At 43.9% G+C, this 25,732-nt stretch overlaps 1 protein-coding gene across 1 annotated transcript in view; it reads left to right on the forward strand.

Annotated features, from left to right (window-relative positions):
- The window catches only part of IL20RB (interleukin 20 receptor subunit beta), a 170,916-nt gene that overhangs the window by 104,750 nt on the left and 40,434 nt on the right, over positions 1-25,732 (forward strand). The window contains exon 5 of the mRNA XM_073576507.1: positions 20,565-20,715. Coding sequence (XP_073432608.1) covers positions 20,565-20,715 — 151 coding nt within the window. The remainder of the gene's footprint in view (positions 1-20,564; positions 20,716-25,732) is intronic.

Consider the following 25,732-nt stretch of genomic DNA (forward strand, 5'->3'; position numbering starts at 1 on the left):
AGAATGGTCTAAAATTCCAGCAGAGCATTGTAAGAAACTCATTGATGGTTACCGGAAGTGGTTGGTCGCAGTTATTTTGGCTAAAGGTTGTGCAATAAAGTATTAGGCTGAAGGTGCCAATACTTTTGTCTGGCCCATTTTTGGAGTTTCGTGTGAAATGATCAATGTTTTGCTTTTTGCTTCATTCTCTTTTGTGTTTTTTCATTTAAGACAAATTAAATGAAGATAATAATACCAAAGAATTTGTGTTGGCAATCATTTTCAGGAAGAAACTGAGTATTTTGTGACAGAATTGCAGGGGTGTCAATACTTTTGGCCACAACTGTATAGACTATTTTCTTTAACCCCTGCACAACCTTAGACATATCCATAAGTCCAGGTTGGGAATCGCTACCCAACCTTGAATGTATTGATACATCCTGGTGATTTTGCGCGCACAGAAGCTGTGCCCGTGCGATCACCGCCGAGAGTTTAGCTGACCACATTGCTCCTGGCAGTTTTACCTCCTAAATGCTGTAATTGATATTCCCACTCCCCCTAATCTGCGCCCTCGCAATGTCATTGCAAGGGGCCAATCGTTGCCACGGTGACCCGATGTTGTCATGATGACATCCGGGTCATCAGGGCTAACAAGCTAGTCAGATCATGTGTAGAGCAAAAAACTATGATTTTTCATCATATCGCCAAACACAAAGTGGAATAAAATACAAAATCAAAAAGAAGAATGTGAAAAAAATGCTACCAGAGAAAACATTATCTTGTCCTGCCATACAGCTCCATCATTGTGAAAATAAAAAGTTATCTCAGAATATGGCAATGCAAAAATAATTATAAAAGGCACCAAACAGCAACTTGTCCTGCAAAAAACAAGCCCTCATACAGTATGACTATTAGCAGAAATATGGAAAAATTATAGCTCTCAAAAAATGGCACTGGAAAAACTAGTTTTTTTTAAGAAAAAAGCATTTTTTAGTGTGTGACAGCAGCCAAACATAAAAAAAATAAATCTACTATCTCTGTAATCACAGCGACCAGAAGAATAAAGTCATCTCATCACTGCATGAGGAACGGTGTAAAAAATAAATAAAATCTATTCTTGACCTGTTGATTTGTTCATTCTGCCTCCCAAAGATCACAGTATGGTTGGCACATACTGTATTTATCCTGCGTCTGCATTGAGCATTTACAATAGGGTTTCCATGTAAATCTCTGAAATACTTGATTCAGACAGAACCACAATGGAAGGTTCCCTATAATGATTCAGATGATGACACTGTGAACACCATCTGGCCTATGATCCAGCGGTGTTAATCTTTTTAGGAGTGCATAAAAGTACCATCAGCCACAGTTTTGTGCACCTCTGAAAAGTAGGACAAAACTGTACAGAGACCAGACGGAGTCCAGAGTAACTCTGCTATCTCATTATTTGGAATCGACCCTTGAGAGTTTCATCTGAATCACATCATTTGAAGATTTAGATGGAAACTACGATGTAAGTGCTCAGCGTAGAGCGCAGGGTAAATGTGCTCCCTAATGTTATGTAAAATGTTACCAATAAAAGCGTAAATTTAATCCACGAAAAAAAGAGTGTTTCCATGTTACTGGTAATACAAAGGCACTGGAATAGCACTATGGCTCCTCGTCCCCCCTAAAAGAATTCCAGCGAATTCTGAACTCCCATGTCTAAATGTCCCACTCCCTTCTGAGTCCCACAGTGTGTCTAAACCATACTTAGTGTCCACATGTCTGGCATTTCGGTAGCGATGAGAGCCGGTTTAATTTATGAGTGCATGTCTAAAGAAGCAGGAGCTGGGCACAATATACTGGTCACTATTGAAATTTTCACTCAGCAACATTCAGTGATGCTTTAGTTCTGGAAAACACCCATGGAGTCAAAATCATCACTTGAAGATAAATTCCCAAAGGGGTTGAATTTCCAAGCCAAGATCAGCAGAGGCCTGACCACTACAAACCTAACCACCGCCAGCATGATCAGGCATATGTCATCTAGGCACCCGACTTGGTGGGTAGAACGGGTCCACGATTGGTGCAAGCAGGAGGCACCACTGCCTCTTCCCTTGTGCTAGGTACTTCCCAATCACCTGCCCATGACACTGGCGCAGATGCCTCCAGTCCTGCGCCTGTCCTTGCACATTTTGAGACACCATCATCAGACACTTCTACAATCTTGTCCCAGCAAAACGTTCAGCTGTCCCTTCCACAGGCCTTGGAATGAAAAAGGGAGTTCTCAGCCACCCACCCACAGACCTAAAGCTAAATGGGCACATTTCCAGGCTGGTTTTCATGGAAATGATGCCATGTAAGCTTGTAGACACGAAGGATTCCTGCTGACTCATGGCGGTAGCTGTCCCTCGGTACTTGGTGCCCAGCTGTCACTATTTCCCCCGGTGTTGCATTCCCGCCTTGTACTAGTGCATGTCCAGGAACATCACCCATGCTATTACCAACGCAGTTACTGCGATTGTAGACTTAAACGACCGACACGTGGAAAAGCGTTAGTGGCCACGGACGCTAAATTTCCCTGGGATTTACACTGGATGAACATTGTAGAGTCTGGGGCCGAGTCCTACTCTGGCATGACACATGTGCTACCAACACTGAGGATTGCTGGCCCTTCTATCAGAGTTGTCTCCACCCCCTACACCAGTTCCTTCTGCTCCCGTCATCTTCCATCTCTGATTTGGTATCTCAGAGCAAGCCGTCCACATCAGCCGCAAGCTGGAAGCTCTGAGGCACTGCCTCTGGGAAGCAGCAACAAGCTGAAGCCAATTTCTCTCGGATTTGTTTTTTGACAAAAAGCAATATTTGAATAACCGCACACTACAGCAGAGTTATTGAAAGGCATAACAGACCAGACAGATCTGTTCTCTCTGCTAAATCTCCAACCAGGCATGGTCGTGTGTGATAATGGCCCTAACCTGGTGGCAGCTGTGAAGCTTGGCAAGCTCACACATGTACCATGCCTGGCCCACGTGCTAAACTTGGTAATTCAGCGGTATGAAGACCTACCCAGATTTGTCAGAGCTTCTCATCAAGGTGCGCCACGTCAGTGCCCATTTCTGCAAGTTGGCTACAGCTGCCGCTGCTCTGGCAGTGCTGTGTCGGTATTCTGGGCAGCCTCCGCAAATAACAACTGAAGAGTGGGCATGGATGTCTGACATTTGTACCCAGGCCATTGTGGAAAATATGTTGAAAAAATTCTTATTAGACAACGCAAGAGGCAGGGGGCAATGATGCTTGCTTGAATAAGACATCGGATTACATATATCAAAGTATAATTTTATTCAACTTTTTATTACCTGTAGACTGTGAGCCCCTGCGGGCAGGGTCCTCTCTCCTTCTGTACTTATGTGTCCCTTGTCTTGCACATGTTTATTGTACTTGTCTACATTTCCCCTTTTCCCATGTAAAGCGCCATGGAATAAATGGCGCTATATAAATGCATAATAATAATAATAATAATAATTACCGGCTTAGGAGGGTTGATGTTACTGACGGATTCCCTTTAATCAATCTCCATGTACAGTATTCTCAGTATCCAATCCATCAGACATTTGATGGCGATATTAGTGCTCTAATGCAGATCATGTTCATTTAATGAATGCTCCACTGTGGACTTGACAAATATAAGCGGATTTGTCTCCCAACCCAACTTTAGTGCAATATTGCAGGTTTTAGAGAAGTTTCAGAGAAGTTTTAATCTTCACGTGACTTGAAATATAGTGTAAAGCGCATGTAAAGAAAAAACATTTGGTATCCGTATCATACTGATCTCAACTATGGCTACCAGACAGATTATATATAATTAAAGCCAAAAATACGCATTCAAAAGTATTTTGTGAAGAATGTAATGTAATATTGCATTGATAGCGCCCTCTGCTGGCTAGTACTAGGCAGTATTATTATAGTATTATTTTTCTTTTTAGGCTTGCAGTCTAACTAAAAATAGGTCATCACACCACCTGAAAAATCCACGTGCTAAAAAGCTGTAAGGGGTTACTTAAAATGCAAGGGAGAAAAGCCAGCACTCTCTAAGCGTAGTATTAGAAGGAAGGAATGTTGCTCACCTTAAGGGATTACGCAAACTGGCACAACTCTAGAATTTCATTATTATTATTTATTTTCTTATTACTATTATTTACAATATGTGTTTAGTATTGATCCTTGATTGCAGTCTGCTGCCAACTTGGTATGCCATGGAAGAGCCTTCAAAAGGTTCCAACGTTAAATGTGTGCTTGCAGAAGATAACCAAGAAAACAGGCTCTTCCGCTTTGTGTACTTGAAGGATTCTTCAATACGGTTTACTAAAATATAATGATAAAACACGACGCGTTTTGGCCAATAAGCCTTCATCAGGTGTCTAGTTCAAAATAGCCTATTAATATCTTTTCCGATGCTAGTAGTAGGTGATGCTTATTTGCATTTTGCATAACAAATAATTTGAAAGCACTTATCCTTACTTTTTCCATTTTTTATACCATTTTTCCTTACTCACATATGCATAAGGATATAATGCAGTTAATAAAATTTGCAAATTCATTTATGACAATGCTCTCACATATCTGTTCGTACAACAAGTTAACAACGCTTTGTACTAAACCTTGGTTCATATTAGTTTTATTTTAAGTTATTTTGATTTTAAAATACTTGTTTCATAAAATGTTTATACAGACATAAATTTGTGTTCGAGCAAAAAATAGCATGGGATGGCAGATATAGCGTCATTTTTTTTTTTAACTTTTATTTATGTTTTTCAGATATTTTATAGACAGGATAAATTATATATTAACAATCCAATTCAGTAAGTCCTCATTTTGTTATCGACTAGCATCCAAAAGCTTGCTTTCATTTTTTACATATATATTTTATTTGTTAGATTATTCCTAGTTTCCTATCGAGTTGTGGAATCAATGCCAGTTGCTTGGAACCAAACTCACTAGTGAGTTTTCGATATTTTTCTAAATCTGTGACCCGATCATTCACCAGGCAGGAGGAGGTAGCCAAAGAGACCGAGGGCTGTTACCGGACCTCCAGTCTAGCACAGGCTCATGATTTCTAAACCATGGAAGACCTAAGAGAAGTGGGTGAAGAATATTAGATAGCACAAAGAATGCAATTTTCTCTGAATGAAGTGCTCTACAGTTTCTGTGGCAATTTGAACGACTACGGGTAGATCCTTCCCTTCCACGCATGTTACGGTCAGTAGGCGTCAAAAGTGAATTTGAAACTGATCCATCACGGCCTGCGGTAACAAATTTTCCTCTGAACCGGAGTCAAGATAGGCTGTTTTGTTTAACCTGATATCTCAAAAGTGCATAGATATGTTCAAAATCTGTGCTAAATAATCTGCTTTCTCACCTAGGGAAGCTTCACCCACAGGCCCTAGGTTTAGGAGATTTTTAGAGCTCTCAGGACTAGTGTTGAGCATTCCGATACTGCAAATATCGGGTATCGGCCGATATTCGCTGTATCGGAATTCCGATGCCGAGTACAGATATTTTTACAATATTGAATACCGGAATCGGAAGTTCCCATAATGCAATGAGCCAGTGTGGTGGCTGTGATTGGCTGCTGAAATGATGTCATCATGATGCGCGGTCTGTGGGCATCATGATGCGCGGTCTGTGCGGGCCTGCCGAGGGTCTGTGCGGGCCTGCCGGGGGTCTGTGCGGGCCTGCCGGGGGTCTGTGCGGGCCTGCCGGGGGTCTGTGCGGGCCTGCCCGGGGGTTGTGTGTGTGTGCAGGCATCGTCCGATGGGACTACAAGTCCCATCGAGCGATGCCTGCTACAATGACAGTGATTGACACATTAGCCAATGATGGGACAGTAGTAGTCCCATCATCCGGGTTAATGTGTTGAATGTAAAAAAAAACACAAAAACATACATACTACATACATATATACTACATTCATACTACATATATACTACATTCATACAGCATACATACTACATATATACTACATTCATACATACTACATACTACATATATACTACATGCATACATACTACATACATACTACATATATACTACATTCATACAACATACATACATACTACATACTTGCTACATACATACAACATACAATAGATTCATACAATACATACAAATAGACATACAGTACATATAACAGAGTACATACTCACCATCACTTGTCAGTGTCATCTCACTGTAAAAAATATTAAAATAACAAACAACCGATATACTCCCTGATCCGCAGAAATCCACGAGTGTCCCACGACGATCTCCTGCAGTGCATCACTGAGAGGTTACTATAGTTCACTGGTCTCACTTTATGGCAAAAGCTGCGTGGGAACTTTCTCACACAGCAATGCCAAAAGTGAGACTAGGGACTATTTTTTTACAGTGGCGGAGGAATACAGTGCAGAAGGATACCTACCTCCCGTCATTGTATTCCTGGAGCCCCTAGAGAGCGGTCGCATCAGCTGATGCTGCTGTTCTCCACGGGAGATCGTCATTGGACACTCATGGATTTCTGCGGATCAGGGAGTATATTGCTTGTTTGTTATTTTAATTTTTTTTACAGATGACACTGGCTTCGGGGATCAAAGTGACAAGTGATTGTGAGTATGTACTCTATGTTGTATGTACTGTATGTCTATATGTATGTATTGTATGAATGTATTGTATGTAGTATGTATGCTGTATGTCTGTAGCATGTTTTATGTATGTTGTATGTATGTAGTATGTACTATGTATGTTGTATGAATGTAGTATATATGTAGCATGTATGTTGTATGAATGTAGTATATATGTAGTATGTATGTAGTATATATGTAGTATGTATGTAGTATACAGTCATGGCCAAAAGTATTGACAACCCTGCAATTCTGTCAGATAATACTCAGTTTCTTCCTGAAAATGATTGCAAACACAAATTCTTTGGTATTATTATCTTCATTTAATTTGTCTTAAATGAAAAAACACAAAAATAATTGTCCTAAAGCCAAATTGGATATAATTCCACACCAAACATAAAAAAGAGGGTGGACAAAAGTATTGGCACTGTTCGAAAAATCATGTGATGCTTCTCTAATTTGTGTAATTAACAGCACCTATAACTTACCTGTGGCACCTAACAGGTGTTGGCAATAACTAAATCACACTTGCAACCAGTTGACATGGATTAAAGTTGACTCAACCTCTGTCCTGTGTCCTTGTGTATACCACATTGAGTATGGAGAAAAGAAAGAAGACCAAAGAACTGTCTGAGGACTTGAGAAACCAAATTGTGAGGAAGCATGAGCAATCTCAAGGCTACAAGTCCATCTCCAAAGACCTGAATGTTCCTGTGTCTACCGTGCACAGTGTCATCAAGAAGTGTAAAGCCCATGGCACTGTGGCTAACCTCCCTAGATGTGGACGGAAAAGAAAAATTCACAAGAGATTTCAACGCAAGATTGTGCGGATGTTGGATAAAGAACCTCGATTAACATCCAAACAAGTTCAATCTGCCCTGCAGTCCGAGGGTACAACAGTGTCAACCCGTACTATCCGTCGACGTCTGAATGAAAAGGGACTGTATGGTAGGAGACCCAGGAAGACCCCACTTCTTACCCCGAGACATAAAAAAGCCAGGCTGGAGTTTGCCAAAACTTACCTGAAAAAGCCTAAAACATTTTGGAAGAATGTTCTCTGGTCAGATGAGACAAAAGTAGAGCTTTTAGGGCAAAAGCATCAACATAGAGTTTACAGGAGAAAAAAGAGGCATTCAAAGAAAAGTACACGGTCCCTACTGTCAAACATGGCGGAGGTTCCCTGATGTTTTGGGGTTGCTTTGCTGCCTCTGGCACTGGACTGCTTGACCGTGTGCATGGCATTATGAAGTCAGAAGACTACCAACAAATTTTGCAGCATAATTTAGGGCCCAGTGTGAGAAAGCTGGGTCTACCTCAGAGGTCATGGGTCTTCCAGCAGGACAATAACACAAAACACACTTCAAAAAGCACTAGAAAATGGTTTGAGAGAAAGCACTGGAGACTTCTAAGGTGGCCAGCAGTGAGTCCAGACCTGAATCCCATAGAACACCTGTGGAGAGATCTAAAAATGGCAGTTTGGAGAAGGCACCCTTCAAATATCAGGGACCTGGAGTAGTTTGCCAAAGAAGAATGGTCTAAAATTCCAGCAGAGCATTGTAAGAAACTCATTGATGGTTACCGGAAGTGGTTGGTCGCAGTTATTTTGGCTAAAGGTTGTGCAACCAAGTATTAGGCTGAGGGTGCCAATACTTTTGTCCGGCCCATTTTTGGAGTCTTGTGTGAAATGATCAATGTTTTGCTTTTTGCTTCATTCTCTTTTGTGTTTTTTCATTTAAGACAAATTAAATGAAGATAATAATACCAAAGAATTTGTGTTTGCAATCATTTTCAGGAAGAAACTGAGTATTATCTGACATAATTGCAGGGGTGTCAATACTTTTGGCCATGACTGTATATGAAGTATGCATGTTGTATGAATATAGCATATATGTAGTATGTATGTTGTATGAGTGTAGTATATATGTAGTATGTATGTATGTATGTTGTATGAATGTAGTATGTATGTATGTTGTATGAATGTAGTATATATGTAGTATGTCTGTAGTATGTAGTATGTATGTATGTTGTATGAATGTAGTATATATGTAGTATGTACTGTATGTAGTATGTATGTATGTTGTATGAATGTAGTATATATGTAGTATGTATGAATGTAGTATATATGTAGTATGTATGCTGTATGCATGTAGTATGTATGAATGTAGTATATGTAGTATGTATGTAGTATGTATGTATGTTGTATGAATGTAGTATATATGAAGTATGTATGTGGTATGTATGTATGTTGTATGAATGTAGCATGCATGTAGTATGTATGCATGTAGTATGTATGTTTTTGTTTTTTTTTTAACATTCAACACATTAACCGGATGATGGGACTACTACTGTCCCATCATTGGCTAATGTGTCAATCACTGTCATTGTAGCAGGCATCGCCCGATGGGACTTGTAGTCGGACGATGCCTGCACACACACACAACCCCCGGCAGGCCCGTACAGACCACCGGCAGCCCGCACAGACCCCCAGCAGGCCCGTACAGGCCCCCGGCAGGCCCGTTCAGACCCCGCCCGCACACACAGACACGCACAGTGTCCGCCCACGCACCGCCCACACTCTTCCCCCCTCCCAAACTGGATGTGCAAGTAAAGAAAGGGTTTTTTTTTTTAATTCCGATATTTGTGCCCCATTGACTTGCATGGGTTTCCGGTATCGGATCGGCGATACCCGATACTTTTTGGGTATCGGTCCGATCCAATCCGATCTGATACTTTACGATATCAGATGGTATCGCTCAACACTACTCAGGACAGACATGAATAAAGTGCTCTGTGCTACTGCATCCAAAGCAGACTCCCTTGGCGCAACCATTCTTCTGCTGCCGCTCTGCTAGACTAATACGTTCGAACTGCATGGATTCCATGAGGACGGCTGTTTCTGGAAGCTGAGGAAAAAGCTGTCTTTGTAAAGACAGAGCCAGACGCAACTGTTTCCTTTCACACATCACCTCTTTGGTCTGCTCTTGAAATCCGAAGTCGATTCGGCTTGCCAGGGAGATCAAGTCGTCTAGAGTAGCAGGGAAGTCACAACCAGCCAATTCATCCTTGATTTTTCTGGATAATTCATCCCAGAATGCGGCCACCAATGCTTTGTCATTCCATCCAAGTTCGCAAGACAAGGCGCGGTACCGGACGGCATACTGACTGATGGAAAATTCTTCCTGACGCAGTCTGAGAAGGGAAGATGCAGTGGAGGAAGCATTGTCAGGTTCGTCAAAGACCTTTTGGAGGGCCACCAGGAAAGCCTGTAGGTCCATGGTCACAGGATCCCTTCTCTCCTACAATGGGTTAATCTATGCTAGGGATTCTCCTGAAAAGTGGGACATCAGGAATCCGACTTTAACCAGATCAAATGGGGACTAATGGGCCAAAAGTTCATAGTGCAAAAGGCACTGGTTCAACAATCCACAGCACTGGTTAGGATTTCTGCTGAATTGTTGTGGAGCCGATAAACGAAGTTTAACTATGGAAGCAAAGGTTGTAGGCAGAGCTGACTCGGCTGTAGCTGTAGCAACTTGACCTGGACCGGAAGATGCTACCGTGCTCAGAGCATCCAACTGGGTCAGGGGCGGACACTGACAGCTTGGGGCTCCTGTGCAAGAAATGTGTCTGGGCCCCCTTCCTTTTATGGCGACAAAGCTATATATATGTATATATATATATATATATATATATATATATATAAATAGTGAGGTAGCGCTGTCATTTAAGTAGGAGATCACTCGCTTGGCAGCCACAAAATCAGATCCGGCACAGGTTTTCCATAAACCAGTATAGTCCATGCGGTTTATTCAGCAGCATAAACCCATAGAAGCAACATACAGTTCATATAACAGCATAGCATCCATGACAGAGCTTCACTCTATTAGCAATGTCCAATTTGAAGGCTTTTCAGCCTCTCTGTTATATCTCACCCCTTCAGAGTTCTGTCATGGCTGCTTCTCCATACTGCAGACATTCATTCCCTCCAGGGATGTCTCAGGCACTTGCAGCCATAACTCACAGCGTCCACACGTGCTGTCAGGCAGGAAGCCCCATCTCAGCGGGACCTTCCACACTGGGCCAACCGGGTCCAAGCATTCACCCCATGTGACCTACCCTGGCCACATTATATGGTCCATAGCCACGCCCACCGGGTCACATGACTATGACCTCATCACAGGTCCTTCACACACACATATACACTTTACAATAGCGTTATTAAACACACCCCCTGGGTGGGATTGTAGGTAACTAGTCCCTGACACATTGAACCAGCACTTCAGCAGTATCACTGCTGATTAACACACACATAAACCTCCATCTCAAGGCAACCCACCTTGAGATACATAACGGTCACTCAGTACCTTGCCATTCATCCACTCTCCTGGGACATCCATACAGTGCCCCCTAGTGGACACAGTGGTCATTACACCACAATATATATATGTATTGCGCCACACACATACATGTACAGTATATATTACATAGTCTCCTTTATTATGTATATTGCCGTCCCTTATTATGCAGTGCCCTCTCTTGCTATGTACAGCACCATTCCCTACATATTGGATTATATAGAGCCCTGTTTTTTACTACATACCATCCTGTCTTGTTAGCTGCATAATGCAATGATGGCTAGGAAAGCTTTCTTTCTAATGGAGGAGATGATGGACTGGTCGTCTGGTCACCGGCTCCTCCATCAGCAGTCATTTTATATCTAAAAAGAGAGGGGACTATGTAATAAAAGAGGGCTCTGTTAATAACAAAATTAACAAGAATACACTATGTAAGAGACAGCACTGTACATAACAGCAGAGGAAGCTATATAATAAGGGACGGCATCATATATAACTAGAGAGGATGGTACGTAATAAGGGTCGGTGTTATACATAATAAAAGAGGAAACTATGTAACTAAGGATGGTGTTATACCGAATTAGTGAGTACACTATATGCTAAGGGACTGTGTTATACATAATAAGTACGTATACTATATGCTAATGGACTGTGTTAGACATAATAATTGAGTACACTATACACTAAGGGACTGTGTTAGACATAATAAGCGATAATAATGTCTTCCTCCACCTCCCCCTGCTCCTAAGTCCATTATAAGTCCCCCTTCCTCCCATCCCAATCCCCTACACCTCTCATTGTCCTCCTCTCCTGGCATCCCATTATTGCCCTCTTCCCCACAACATCATTGCCCTCTCTCCCACCTCCATCAATGCCTTCTCCCCCACCACTATCATTGCTTTCTACCCTGCCACCCCATCATTGCCCTTTCCACCACCTCCATCATTGCCTCCTTCCCCATCACTCCCCTCATTGTCTTTTCCACTACCACCATCATTGCCCTTTCCACCACTTCCATCATTTCCTCTTCCCCATCATCCCCATCATTGCCCTCTCAATCACCCCCATCATGGCCTTCTTCCCATCACTCCCATCATGGCCTTCTCACCATCACCTCCATCATGGCCTTCTCGGCATCACCTCCATCATGGCCTTCTCCCCATCACCTCCATCATGGCCTTCTCCCCATCACCCCCATCATGGCCTTCTCCCCATCACCCCATCATGGCCTTCTCCCCATCACCTCCATCATGGCCTTCTCCCCATCACCTCCATCATGGCCTTCTCCCCATCACCTCCATCATGGCCTTCTCCCCATCACCTCCATCATGGCCTTCTCCCCATCACCTCCATCATGGCCTTTTCCCCATCACCTCCATCATGGCCTTCTCCCCATCATCTCATCATGGCCATCTCCCCATCACCTCCATCATGGCCTTCTCCCCATCATGGCCTTCTCCCCATCACCTCCATCATGGCCTTCTCCCCATCACCTCATCATGGCCTTCTCTCCATCATCTCCAACATGGCCTCCATCCTGGCCTTCTCCCCATCACCTCCATCCTGGCCTTCTCCCCATCACCTCCATCATGGCCTTTTCCCCATCACCTCCATCATGGCCTTTTCCCCATCACCTCCATCATGGCCTTCTCCCCATCACCTCCATCATGGCCTTCTCCCCATCACCTCCATCATGGCCTTCTCCCCATCACCTCCATCATGGCCTTCTCCCCATCACCTCCATCATGGCCTTCCCCCCATCATCTCATCATGGCCACCTCCCCATCACCTCCATCATGGCCTTCTCCCCATCATGGCCTTCTCACCATCACCTCCATCATGGCCTTCTCCCCATCACCTCATCATGGCCTTTTCCCCATCACCTCCATCCTGGCCTTCTCCCCATCACCTCCATCATGGCCTTTTCCCCATCACCTCCATCATGGCCTTTTCCCCATCACCTCCATCATGGCCTTTTCCCCATCACCTCCATCATGGCCTTTTCCCCATCACCTCCATCATGGCCTTTTCCCATCACCTCCATCATGGCCTTTTCCCATCACCTCCATCATGGCCTTTTCCCCATCACCTCCATCATGGCCTTTTCCCCATCACCTCCATCATGGCCTTTTCCCCATCACCTCCATCATGGCCTTTTCCCCATCACCTCCATCATGGCCTTTTCCCCATCACCTCCATCATGGCCTTTTCCTCATCACCTCCATCATGGCCTTTTTCCCCATCACCTCCATCATGGCCTTTTCCCCATCACCTCCATCATGACCTTTTCCCCATCACCTCCATCATGGCCTTTTCCCCATCACCTCCATCATGGCCTTTTCCCCATCACCTCCATCATGGCCTTTTCCCCATCACCTCCATCATGGCCTTTTCCCCATCACCTCCATCATGGCCTTTTCCCCATCACCTCCATCATGGCCTTTTCCTCATCACCTCCATCAAGGCCTTTTCCTCATCACCTCCATCAAGGCCTTTTCCTCATCACCTCCATCAAGGCCTTTTCCTCATCACCTCCATCAAGGCCTTCTCCACCTACACACACATACACATCGATCCACATACACACGACACATACATACACACACACACACATCCACTCCACACACATACTACATCATTGCCTTCTCCCCATCACTCCCATCATCATGCTGCATACATACACACACATACACACACAGCAGTGACAGGCAGCACAGTACCTCACATGTCCGCTCGGAAGCATCACCGCCTCCGCCCTCTGCCTGCTTCCTGTGTCTCTGGCACAGCGTCCGCGCCGCTGAATGATGACGTCATTCAGCAGTGCTGCTCTCTGTGTCAGAGAGACACAGGAAGCGCTGGCACCAAGGATCCTTGCAGCTCCTCTCCTGCTGTTTTCTCTTGCAGGCAGCGGAGCTGTTGGGATCTCTCCCTGCCCACTGCTACACATGAGGGCAATCTGGCCAGGGGCCCCCCGGAGCCTCGGGCCCGGAGAAACCGGACAGATTGCCCTCATCATTAGCCGCCCTGCAGGGGCCCCCTGGGGCCTCTGGGCCCCAATGCAGTGCACCGGTTGAACCGGCAGTATGTCCGCCCATGAACTGGGTATTCACCATCTGTAGATACAACCATGGGCGGACATACTGCCGGTTCAACCGGTGCACTGCAACGGGGCCCAGAGGCTCCAGGGGGCCCTTGCAGGGCGGCTAATGATGAGGGCAATCAGGCCGGTTTCTCCCCCTGGCCAGGTTGCCCTCATGTGTAGCGACGGGCAGGGAGAGATCCCAACAGCTCCGCTGCCTGCAAGAGAAAACAACAGGAGCGGAGCTGCAAAGATCCTTCCTGCCCGGTTCCAGCGCTTCCTGTGTCTCTCTGACACAGAGAGCAGCGCCGCTGAATGACGTCATCATTCAGCGGCGTGGCCGCTGTGCCAGAGACACAGGAAGCAGGCGGAGGGCGAAGGCGGTGATGCTGCGGAGCGGACATGTGAGGTACTGTGCTGCCTGTCGCTGCTGTGTGTGTGTGCGTGTGGCTTTGTATGTGTGTGTATGTATGTAGTATGATGATGGAAGTGATGGGGAGAACTTACAACAACAATTTTTCTTGCTGATCTTGCTGATGGATCAGTTCTTGGTAAAGCTCTGAGGCCTGGGGAATCTTGGGATCAGCGGGATCCATGGCCAATCAAACTGTCATGTATGCATGTGGTGTATGACGTGGTTTGTGGACCTACTGTGCCACAGGGCTGGACTTGCCTGGGGAAGGGACATAGCTAAGCGGCTACCTGGTGTTCACTGGAGCTCCTGATGGTGGAAACAGGCTGGGCTGCAGGGAGCCACTAGGTACTCCTCCTAGGCAGCCCCTGGTTCTGTAGCTGCTGACCCCAGGGGTCACGTTCACTGACACGGACTCAGGTTACGTTCAGACTGGGCTGATTTGGAGACTGGGTTGACTTGGTTTTAGCAGTCTGAATACACGGAATATTCGAAGGTACACGTACAGACACACGAGTCTTGGATACTGGCACTGGCCGCACACAGACCAGAGGATGAGGTTCAATTACTGGTTGCACTAAGACCAGGGACTTCGAGTTCAAGACTGGTTACACAAGTACCAGGAGTTTGGGTTCAGGAATGGCCACACAAGGACCAGGGGTTCATGTTCAGGACACTTGCCATGCAAGGACCAGGGGACCTAGCAACTCACTAGTAGGAGAAACTTGACAATAACGAATACTGTTGCTTTGGTGACTCCTTATAGTGGAGTGGGCCATATATACAAGATGCCTCCCAGCGATTGGCTGGGAGCCATCTTGCAGGTGTACTCAGATGCTACATGCCTCCAGCTATTGGCTGGGGGCGTTTTACTATGTGCACGTGGATCACCCCCAAGGTAAGTGGGGTTCTTACTCGGAACCGGGCCCGTGTCTTAAAGGGGATGTGTCGCGGTGGAGGGGACCCGGTCTGTGGCCCTTGGTGTCCATGTAAAATAGGTGGAATATAGTTTATGTATAGATAAGTTCGTGACGCCACCTGTGGTATCTGGACAGAAGGGGACCAGCTCTGCAGTACAGAACCTCTGGGACAGAGGGTGGGATGCAGCAGAGATGTAATAGCTCTCCACAGGCAGAGTTGTAGTCCCAGGGCAGCGGTAGTAGATGTTGAGGTAGATGGTGTAGTGTTTAGGCACAGAGATGTAGCAGTGCTGAAGGGGTTGGCGCAGGAAGAAGGCAGTGACACAGCTGAATGCAGTTCCAATGCTTTACTCACGTTTCTGGCATAGACAGGTGCCCGCTTCAGTGCCACATCGTCCAGGTGAGGGGCTCAGCCAACTCCCAGGCAGATGGAGCACACCCTTCCAGCACTCCCCTCCAAATGTGCCTTTTCTGAACGTCTCCTTACTAGCGCTAATCTGAAGTACTTGGAGTTATGAATTACACTCAAGTTCCTCTTTCTTGCTGTTACTTAGAACTCCACTCGCATGACAGGCAGCTGTAGCCTACTTCAGGGACTCCTTACAATCATGTCCCGGCTCACACACGTTGCTACTGTGTCGTCGAGTCTTAGGTGGGAATAAAGTGGTCACAACTTCTATTCCTCCGGTTTCTGCTGTTGAACCATCAGCATTCACACAGCCTCCGATACCGGCGCCCAGACTTTGGCGCATTAACTTAGGGAAGGGCTCTGCTCTAGCCCTAGTCCCCAGCTCTCCTCCACACCTTCCATACTTTTCTATCTTTCCTTCTGAAGAACTGATCTTTTTCTTCCTTTCCTTGCCAGCAGCTCCAGCTCACAGAAGGCTGCTGCATAAATGCCCTTTCCCTTCATCCCTCTCTGGGGAAATGCCCTACCTAACTTCTTGACAGCTCCCCCCTCCTCTCTAGTGCAAGCTAAGCTCCACCCACCTCCCAGCACCCTTCATGAACCAAGCAGGGGCCATAGAGGGTGCTCTGATGTTCTAAGGTTTCCATGCTGGGTGCAGGTGCTGGAGTCTGGTCAGGTGTCTCCATCTTATTTGAGGAGTGGGGTACTACACCTCAGGAGGAGGTGCAGTTCCTCTGTGGCAACTGAATCCTCAGGGGTGCCACACACGTGCTGCACCTTTAAGAACAGGGAGCGTGCACTTGCACACTAGGCACACCACCTGAAAGTGCGGCATGTACAAGCAGGAGGCATGCTAGCAGATGGGGAGATGACTACCCGGCCATGGCTGTGAGTATGCCTGAGCCACTGGCTACCCATTCACGCCAGAATTCAGTATAAACTTATTACCCTCACCCACAAAGCCCTCCATGGCTCAGCACCACCCTACATCTCCTCCCTTGTTTCAGTATACCACCCTACCCGCACCCTCCGTTCTGCTGATGACCTGAGGTTAGCATCCTCAATAATCAGAACCTCCCACTCCCGTCTCCAAGACTTTACACGTGCTGCACCAATTCTTTGGAATGCACTTCCCAGGTCAATACGATTAGTCCCCAATCCCCACAATTTTAAGCGTGCCCTGAAAACGCATTTATTCAGACTGGCCTATCGCCTCAACATATTAACCTAATCTATCCCTGTGTGGCACAGCCAAAAGTTTTACCATAACCAGGTTCCCAGCATCATGTTCCTACATGCTTTATGCATCCATTAGCCCTCTGTGTCTGTACTGATACACACTTAACATTATGGCTGGTCCATACAATCAGGGCAACTGTTACCACCCACCTTTCGTGTCTCCCTTTTTTTCCTCATAGACTGTAAGCTTGCGAGCAGGGCCCTCATTCCTTTTGGTATCTGTTATGATCTATGTGATTATTGTTATGCTGTATTGTCTATTGTCTGTACAAATCCCCTCCGAAATGTAAAGTGCTGCGGAATATGTCGGCGCTATAGAAATAAAATTTATTATTAGGAAAGAAGGGGAATCATGCGGAGGTGCTGGCATTAACGTTACAGGTATAAATAGGCAGCATGAGTTATTTTGAACTATTCACCTGATGAAGACTAGTTGACCGAAATGCATTGTGTTTTATTATAATTTTCTAATATACTTTATTGATGTATCCTTGAATTACTCAGAGTGGAAGCGACAATTTCTTGGTTATCTTTTACAAACTGAAGTGATAAAAAGGAAACTATTAAAAAAGCTAAATAAAAATATAACATTTATATTCACTAAAGCATGCATTATCATTTTAGAAATATTTTTGACTCAGACTTTTGTGGGTGTTGGAACATAGTTTTAGCCTTGGCTTGTAAGTGACCGTAGGGAGAACCTCAGGTAAACCACACTTGCCTCATTAAAAAATATATATATATGTTTACATCAATAGTTATTGATGTTTGTGTGGAACCGCAGTATATGTGAGAGAGGCCTGTTTAAAAGTCAAAACATTTACACACATGGACAAAATTGTTGGTATCCCTCATTTAATGACAGGAAAATCCACAATGGTCACAGAAATAACTTGAATCTGACAAAAATAATAATAAATAAAAAATCTATGATGAACAAATGAAAGTCAGACATTGCTTTTCAACCATGCTTCCACAGAATTTAAAAAAAAATAAAACTCATGAAATAGGCCGGGACAGAAATGATGGTACCCTTAACGTAATATTTTGTTGCACAGTCTTTTGAGGCAATCACTGCAATCAAACGATTCCTGTAACTGTCAATGAGACTTCTGCACCTCTCAACAGGTATTTTGTCCCAGTCCTCAAGAACAAACTGCTCCAGTTGTCTCGTGTTTGAAGGTTGCCTTTTCCAGACGACATGTTTCAACTCTTTCCAAAGGTGCTCAATAGGATTTAGGTCAGGGTTCATAGAACTCATAGAAAGCCACTTCAGAATAGTCCAATGTTTTCCTCTTAGTCATTCTTGGGTGTTTTTAGCTGTGTGTTTTCGGTCATTATCCTGTTGCAGACCCATGACCTGCAACTATGACCAAGCTTTCTCACACTGGGCAGCACATTTCGCTCTAGAATCCCTTGATTGTCTTGAGATTTCATTGTACCCTGCACAGATTCTAGACACCCTGTGCCAGATACAGCAATGCAGCCCCATAACATAACACAGCCTCCACAATGTTCTTTTCTTGATATGCTTCATTTTTTCATCGGTGAACATAGAGCTGATGTGCCTTGCCAAAAAGTTTCATTTTTGTCTCATCTGTCCATAGGACATTCTCCCAGAAGCTTTGTGGATTGTCAACATGTAGTTTGACAAATTCCAGTCTGGCTTTTTTTTAAATTTTTTTTTTCAACAATGATGTCCTCCTTGATCATCTCCCATCAAGTCCACTGTGATCACGAAACAATCACTGACCTCAGGGATACCAGTCAAAGAAAACACTGCGGCAGCCGGCAAAGGCGCTCAATCAGTGAAATCCTAGGTGCATTGCTCCTTGGGAAATACGAATATGCAAATAAAGTCCATGGAGCCTCATTTAAGAGTCTCAAACACGGGACTAACCAGATCTTCCTCCAGGGAAGGACCCAGCCAAGGAGTGGCTCCTTTCGGAAACCACCATTACCACCATATTAAGTGGCCCTTTAAGTCAATATCCAGCTCTTTACGAGTTTACAGATATGACAAGGGAAATACCAAGGCCAGGTATCCATCCACAGACAGCTGTTTCGGGGTGTTGCCCCTCATCAGTGTGGAGTAGGATTCTGGCTAGGTGAACCACGGGACTTACCAGCTAGGTAATAAAAAAATCGCATTGCATTCGTCCCAATGTTATTCTATGGGGCAGCTCCCATCATGCGATTTTTGATCGGATCCGATCCTCGGACCGAGACAATCGCAGCATGCTGCGATTGTCACCGATTTTCGGATCGGATTCGACAATACAAGTCTATGGGGGCGAGAAAAAATGGGACTAAAAACGGACCAGATGTGTGACTTGCGATAAAATCCCACCCGGTGTCCTTTAGCAAAAGCCGGCAATTCTTCCAATACAGTAAAATCACAGAGACCAGTTAAATAAAGAATGAATAGATCTAGACACATATAAAATATACAGTATATACCGGTATATATATTTTATACATGTCATAGAGACACATTTATATTCATGTATTTCGAATTCATACAGTTCATCATAGCAGAATAGCCGCAGAAACATTTGCTGGCTTTTGTATAATCATTCTCATGCCTGACATGAAATGACACATGGTTTACATATAGTTAACCATTTCATTTCATGTTTTTTTTGTTATGTCTATCACTATTAATTAGATGAGGGTTTGTGGGTAAAATTGTGGAGTTGTAGGGGTTAATTTAAGGGGTTAATTCGTTGTGTGAAATTACGGGGACTCCCTGCAGCCTCAGTGACGTCAGCAGGAGTCCCTGCAATTTCATACAACGAATTAACCCCTTAAATTAACCCCTACAACTCCACAATTTTACCCACAAACCCTCATCTAATTAATAGTGATAGACATAACAAAAAAAACATGAAATGAAATGGTTAACTATATGTAAACCATGTGTCATTTCTTGTTCGGCAGGAGAATGATTATACAAAAGCCGGCAAATGTTTCTGCGGCTATTCTGCAATGATGAACTGTATGAATTTGTAATATATATTAATGTGTCTCTATGACATGTATAATATATATATATATGTGTGTCTAGATCTATTCATTCTTTGTGTGGGGAAACCTGTCATTGGGCTCCATTATATGTCCATTTAGCTACCCTGCGAGAAAATCTCGCCAGACGGATTACATATGGATCCTTACATGCGATTAAAATCGCATCAATTAAGAAAAATCGCATCAAAAACGGATCAATGGTTAAGAAACCTTTGTGCAATTTCGGACCGTTAAAATGGGACCGTTTTTTTAATGGTTGTGTGCGACTCCAGCCTGATCCATAAAGTTGCGTTGTAGATTTTAATCCGATGCTCAGTTCAATATCAGAAAAGTTTCTGTGTTTTTGCATGGAACGCTCATCCTCCGACAAATCACGGACATGTGAACAGTCCCATTCACTGTTATAGGTAGGAATGCTATCTGTAAAGACAAGGCTAGCTCTCGGACGCAAAAAAGGAATGTCTGGATGAGCCCATACGAGATATTCTCTTTTTTTATTGCAGATGAAATGTAAAAAAACAATCAGCTACGATTCATCTATATTTTTAGAGAAAGCGGAGGAAGGTAAAGAGTACTGTGCAGAGGTCATTGCACACGCAAGTTCCATCAATAAGAACAGCAGCGGCAGTCAAACAGTCTGCATCCAGGTACAAGGTAAGAATAATGCTATATGTAATATTTATGTACTCAAATTACTAGACTTCAGTCTGACTTCAGTTAAAACTTAAAGGAAGTCTGTCATCAAGTTTTTGCCATCCCATTTGAGAACAGCAAAATGTCGATGTAGAGATCTTGATTCCAGTGGTGTATCACTTACTGGGCTGCTTTCTGTCATTTTGATGAAATCACTGTTTCTCTGCTGTAGATCTTGCAATTCTCTAAGGCTAAGTGCACACGTACCGGAACTCTCGCGGAAATTACCGCGAGAATTCCGGAATTCCAGTCCGCGGGAAAATCGCATTTTAAATTCCCGCGATTTTCCCTCGGAAAAACTAGCATTTTGCAAGCGTAATTAGCTTGCAAAATGCTAGCGTTCTCCAAGCGATTTGTAGCATCGCTTGGAGAACTGATTGACAGGTTGGTCACACTCGTCAAACATAGTGTTTGACAAGTGTGACCAACTTTTTACTACTGAGGCCGCCTATGCAGCATCAGTAGTAAAAGATAGAATGTAAAAAAAAATAACAAATGGTGTTATCTTACCTTCCGACGTCCCGCGCAGCCGTTCCCAGTAGTCCTTTGCGAAAATGCCCGCGATGACGTCCGTTCTCTCGGTAATTCGCGATGACGTCGCGCGAATGAACGCGAGACTTTGCGATCCCGCGAGAACGGACGCCATCGCGGGCATTTTCGCAAAGGACTACTGGGAACGGGAGCGTGAAGAGAAGCGGGAAGACTGCACGGGACGTCGGAGGGTGAGAATAACAATATTTTTTATTTTATATTCTATTTTTTACAGGGATATGGTACCCAGAGCCCGGAGGACAGTCTCCTCTCCTCCAGACCGTGGGTACCATCCGCAATTGTTCTGCTTACTTTCCGCATGGTGTGCACAGCCACATGCGGGAAGTAAGCGGAACAATGCAATCCTATGGGTGCGGGATCGCCGCGATTCCGCAAATTAATGAGCATGCTGCGGTTTTTACCGCGAAGCGATTCCGCCGCGGCAAAAACCGCAACATTAGCACAGCATTGCGGAATCCCATAGGAATGCATGGGATGCTTATTTTTCGCGTTTTCGTGGCAAAATCGCGTGGTTAAAACCGCCGCGGAAACGCGAAAAAAACGCCACGTGTGAACTCAGCCTAATGCTGACCTCTGTATAGCCCCGCCCACACCACTGATTGGCAGCTTTTGCTCATCTACAGTGTATACATAAAGTTGCCAATCAGTGGTGGGGTGGAGTTATAGAGATCTCATGGGGACTACATGACGGCAGGTTTACTAGTCCTCTAGTGATAATCTCATGCTGATAAATCAGTGATTATCAAAACTACAGCAAGCAGCCCAGCACCTTTGTTCAGCTCCAGCACAGCTCACCACTGCTGAGCTAACCCAGCTGATGTTACGAGGTCTGTAAGACCAGGGGTGCATTTAGGAATGACCTTTCCCACCCAGATTCTTATGGTTTCACCTAAATCCTGGACTCAAAATCCAGTGAAATGAAAACTCTCTCAATGACCTAGGGGTACTGGTAAAGACTTTACATTATTGAGGCCAACCACCTATATATGTGTATTTACTAAATATATATATAGAGAGAGAGAAAAATCCGGCAGCACTCCAATTCAAGGAAAAATTGTGGACTTTAATCCGGCGCCAAGTGGTGCAATGTTTCGACCTCACAGCACGGTCTTTGTCAAGCACAGTGTTACCATAGAATAGTGCACTTTTTATACATATCTCTTCAATTTACCAATATACAAAAATTAGCATATATTAAATATAAATCATAATCAAAGTGTATAAAAAAATACATTGCAGTAAATATGAGAACCATCACAGTGTTTACATATATAAGGTGCATGTTAGAGTGCAAAAAATTATATCCAACCGTACCTACAATCATTGATACAGCTAGATTAACAATGATTAAAAGATGTGAAACACCTGTGTGATATGTAAAATGCATAAACATTCTAAATCACCTGGAACACTCAGACCCATGTTGTAGTTCCACCACCATAACAGCATTCTCAGAGCACAACTGAGCATGTCAGTAATCAGATGATCTCGACTGGCCACTCGACAATGATGTCAGCGATATCAACGCACATGCTCACTAGGCACTTCGACGCCCTTCTCCACCATTACAAGTGCTGGCAACTATGCCCACACAGTATTTCATAAGAAAAAACAGCATTTGTACACAAAAGAGATAAGTCTCAATACTTAAATGGAATGGAGTACTTGTAGTGATCGTATAAAATGAAGTGGACACCCAAAACATTCAAGCCAATGGCTGTGCATAAGCCACAAGCACTACGCCACATGCCCCATAGAGGACAGAGGCGGAGTACCAGCCCACAGCCAGCAATCACAGAGGGGATTAACCCCCTGCGCCACTATTATGCACTATGGGCTAAATGCACATGTCAGCAAACATTCACCATATAAACTGGGTGCCAGATGTCACTAGCAAAATTTGGGCTTTGGGATAAATTTATCTCAATTACTTTATACAATATACAAAAAGAACATACAACAATTATTGGGAAGAGTTTCTATCCAGGGATTCAACCTTTAAAAATAAAAAAAACAGCATTTAGTAATTAATAAAAAAAAAGCAAAGAATAATGAACTAAAATTGGCTCAAATAAATACAAATAAACTCATATTAGAGTATAATACAAGAAGAGAGATCTATAAGGGTTTATAGAAAAATTTTTTTTAAAAGGATAACTTTTTCAAAAAATCCATCAATATCAATTAACACATATACTGCATATTAAGACAAAGAATGAATCTTAAAATCAGCATTAAGGCTGTGTTCACACACAGCGTTTTTTTTAGCGGTATTTTTAGCGGTTTTTCCAATAAAACCGCTATAAAAACTGCTAAAAATAAGCTTCCCAGTCATTTATATGCATTTTGCACTTTTTGTGCATACTGATGCGTTTTTTACTGCAAAAAAAACACATCGCGGTAAAAAACGCAGCATGCTCATTAATTTCGCGGATTTTTCCGCGTTTCTGGCTATTTCTATGCGTTTTGAAAATGCGCGGAAAAAACGCATAAAAACCGCCCATTTTATGCGCAAAAACTGCGCAGAAAATGTGCGGAAAATGAGTAGAAAAAAACGTGCGGTTTCTGGGAAGGGAGTCAGGTTTTCCAGCAGAAATTTTCTGCTACGTGTGCACTTAGCCTAAGGCCATCATTTTACGCTTATTTCCCTCAAGTTCATCACGTAACTTTGAAACATGTGAAAAGATGTTCTCAGAAAAATTCTTCCAATCATTGTACGACATACATCCTTTTAGTTTTAAGTTCCAATTCTGTAACATTATCACATACATTAACCTTCTCCTGTTGTAAAAATTCTACTTTCTATTCAATAAAATTGTGTCCAATGCGTACTTGTTAGAAATCTTACAGACCCTTGCACAAAATTCTGGAGAATTCATCATTAAATTCGGCTGTTGTGAATTCTCTCTCTGGCTTCCCTCTGGTCATTACTGAAGGTAGTGGAGCTGGTCAGATTGACAGAAGGGTTGCGAGTTCTCTTTCTGGGCTCCCTCTGGTGGTTACTGGAGGTAGTGGAGCTGATCTGATTGACAGAGCCTTGCCACCTGATAATGAGGATGACGAATGGAGATCTGGGGTTTCTGATTGGGATTTAAGAAAGCCGACTCCCTGTATCCCTGCTGGTGATTTTCTCTCTGTGCCTTCTGAGGTCTGATGTCTCCTGCTCTGTCCCTGCATGGTTCAGCTAAGTGGTTCATTTGCTATTCTGTTTGCATTTGATCTGGTTTTGTCTATCTCTGCTTGTGCGGGTCAGCTAGCTCCGGCTGGGGCTGTGCTGAATCACCGCCCATATGTTACTGCTTGTGCCAGTTTGTTTTGTCCCCTGTTATATTTATAATGGACTATCGTTCCATTAACAAAATCACTGTTAAATATCAGTACCCGTTACCCCTGATTTCTGATTTATTTTCCAGAGTTAAAAGTGCTTGCTGGTTTACCAAGCTTGACCTCAGGGGGCGTGTAATCTTATTCGCATGAAGCACGGGGATGAATGGAAGATGGCATTTAATACTCCGGAGGGACATTTTGAATACCTGGTGATGCCTTTTCGCTCACTAATGCCCCTTCTGTCTTCCAATCTTTTATGAACGATATTTTCCAGGACTTTGTGGATAAGTTTTTGATCATTTATCTGGATGATATTTTGATCTTTTCCAGTGATTGGGATTCTCATGTGGAACATGTCCGGACTGTGTTCCGGATTTTGAGGGAAAATTCTCTGTATGTTAAGGGATCGAAGTGCCTCTTTGGTGTATAGAGGATTTCATTTTTGGGATTCATTTTGTCCCCGTCTGCTATTGAAATGGACTCGGCCAAGAAACAGGCTATTTATGATTGGGTTCAGCCCACTTCTTTGAAGGCTCTACAGAAGTTTTTAGGTTTTGCTAATTTCTACTGTAAATTTTTAAGTAATTTTTCTGGTATTGTTAAACCACTGACTGATTTGACCAAGAAGGGCACTGATGTGGTGAATTGGTCTCCAGAGGCAGTTTCGGCATTTCAGGAGCTTAAGCAGAGATTCACTTCTGCTCCGGCTCTACGGCAACCTGATGTCTCACTCTCATTTCAGGTGGAGGTAGATGCTTCCGAGATTGGTGCAGGAGCCGTTTTGTCCCAAAGAGATCCAGTGACTTCTAAGATGAATCCCTGTGCCTCCTTTTCTCGAAAATTCTCCCCATCTGTATGTAACTATAACGTAGGGAATCGGAAATTGTTGGCCATGAAATGGGCATTTGAAGAGTGGAGACATTGGTTGGAGGGAGCTAGACATCAAGTTGTGGTCCTCATCGACCACAAGAACTTGATTTATCTTGAATCAGCCAAATGCTTGAATCCTAGACAGGCTAGCTGGGTCTTGTTTTTCACGCGTTTTAATTTTGTGGTCTCTTTTCTTCTGGGCTATAAGAATGTTAAGGCGAACGCCCTT

Source organism: Dendrobates tinctorius, unplaced genomic scaffold (genome assembly GCF_039654945.1).
Source record: "Dendrobates tinctorius isolate UK_male_01 unplaced genomic scaffold, ASM3965494v1 ptg000049l, whole genome shotgun sequence".
NCBI lineage: Eukaryota > Metazoa > Chordata > Amphibia > Anura > Dendrobatidae > Dendrobates > Dendrobates tinctorius.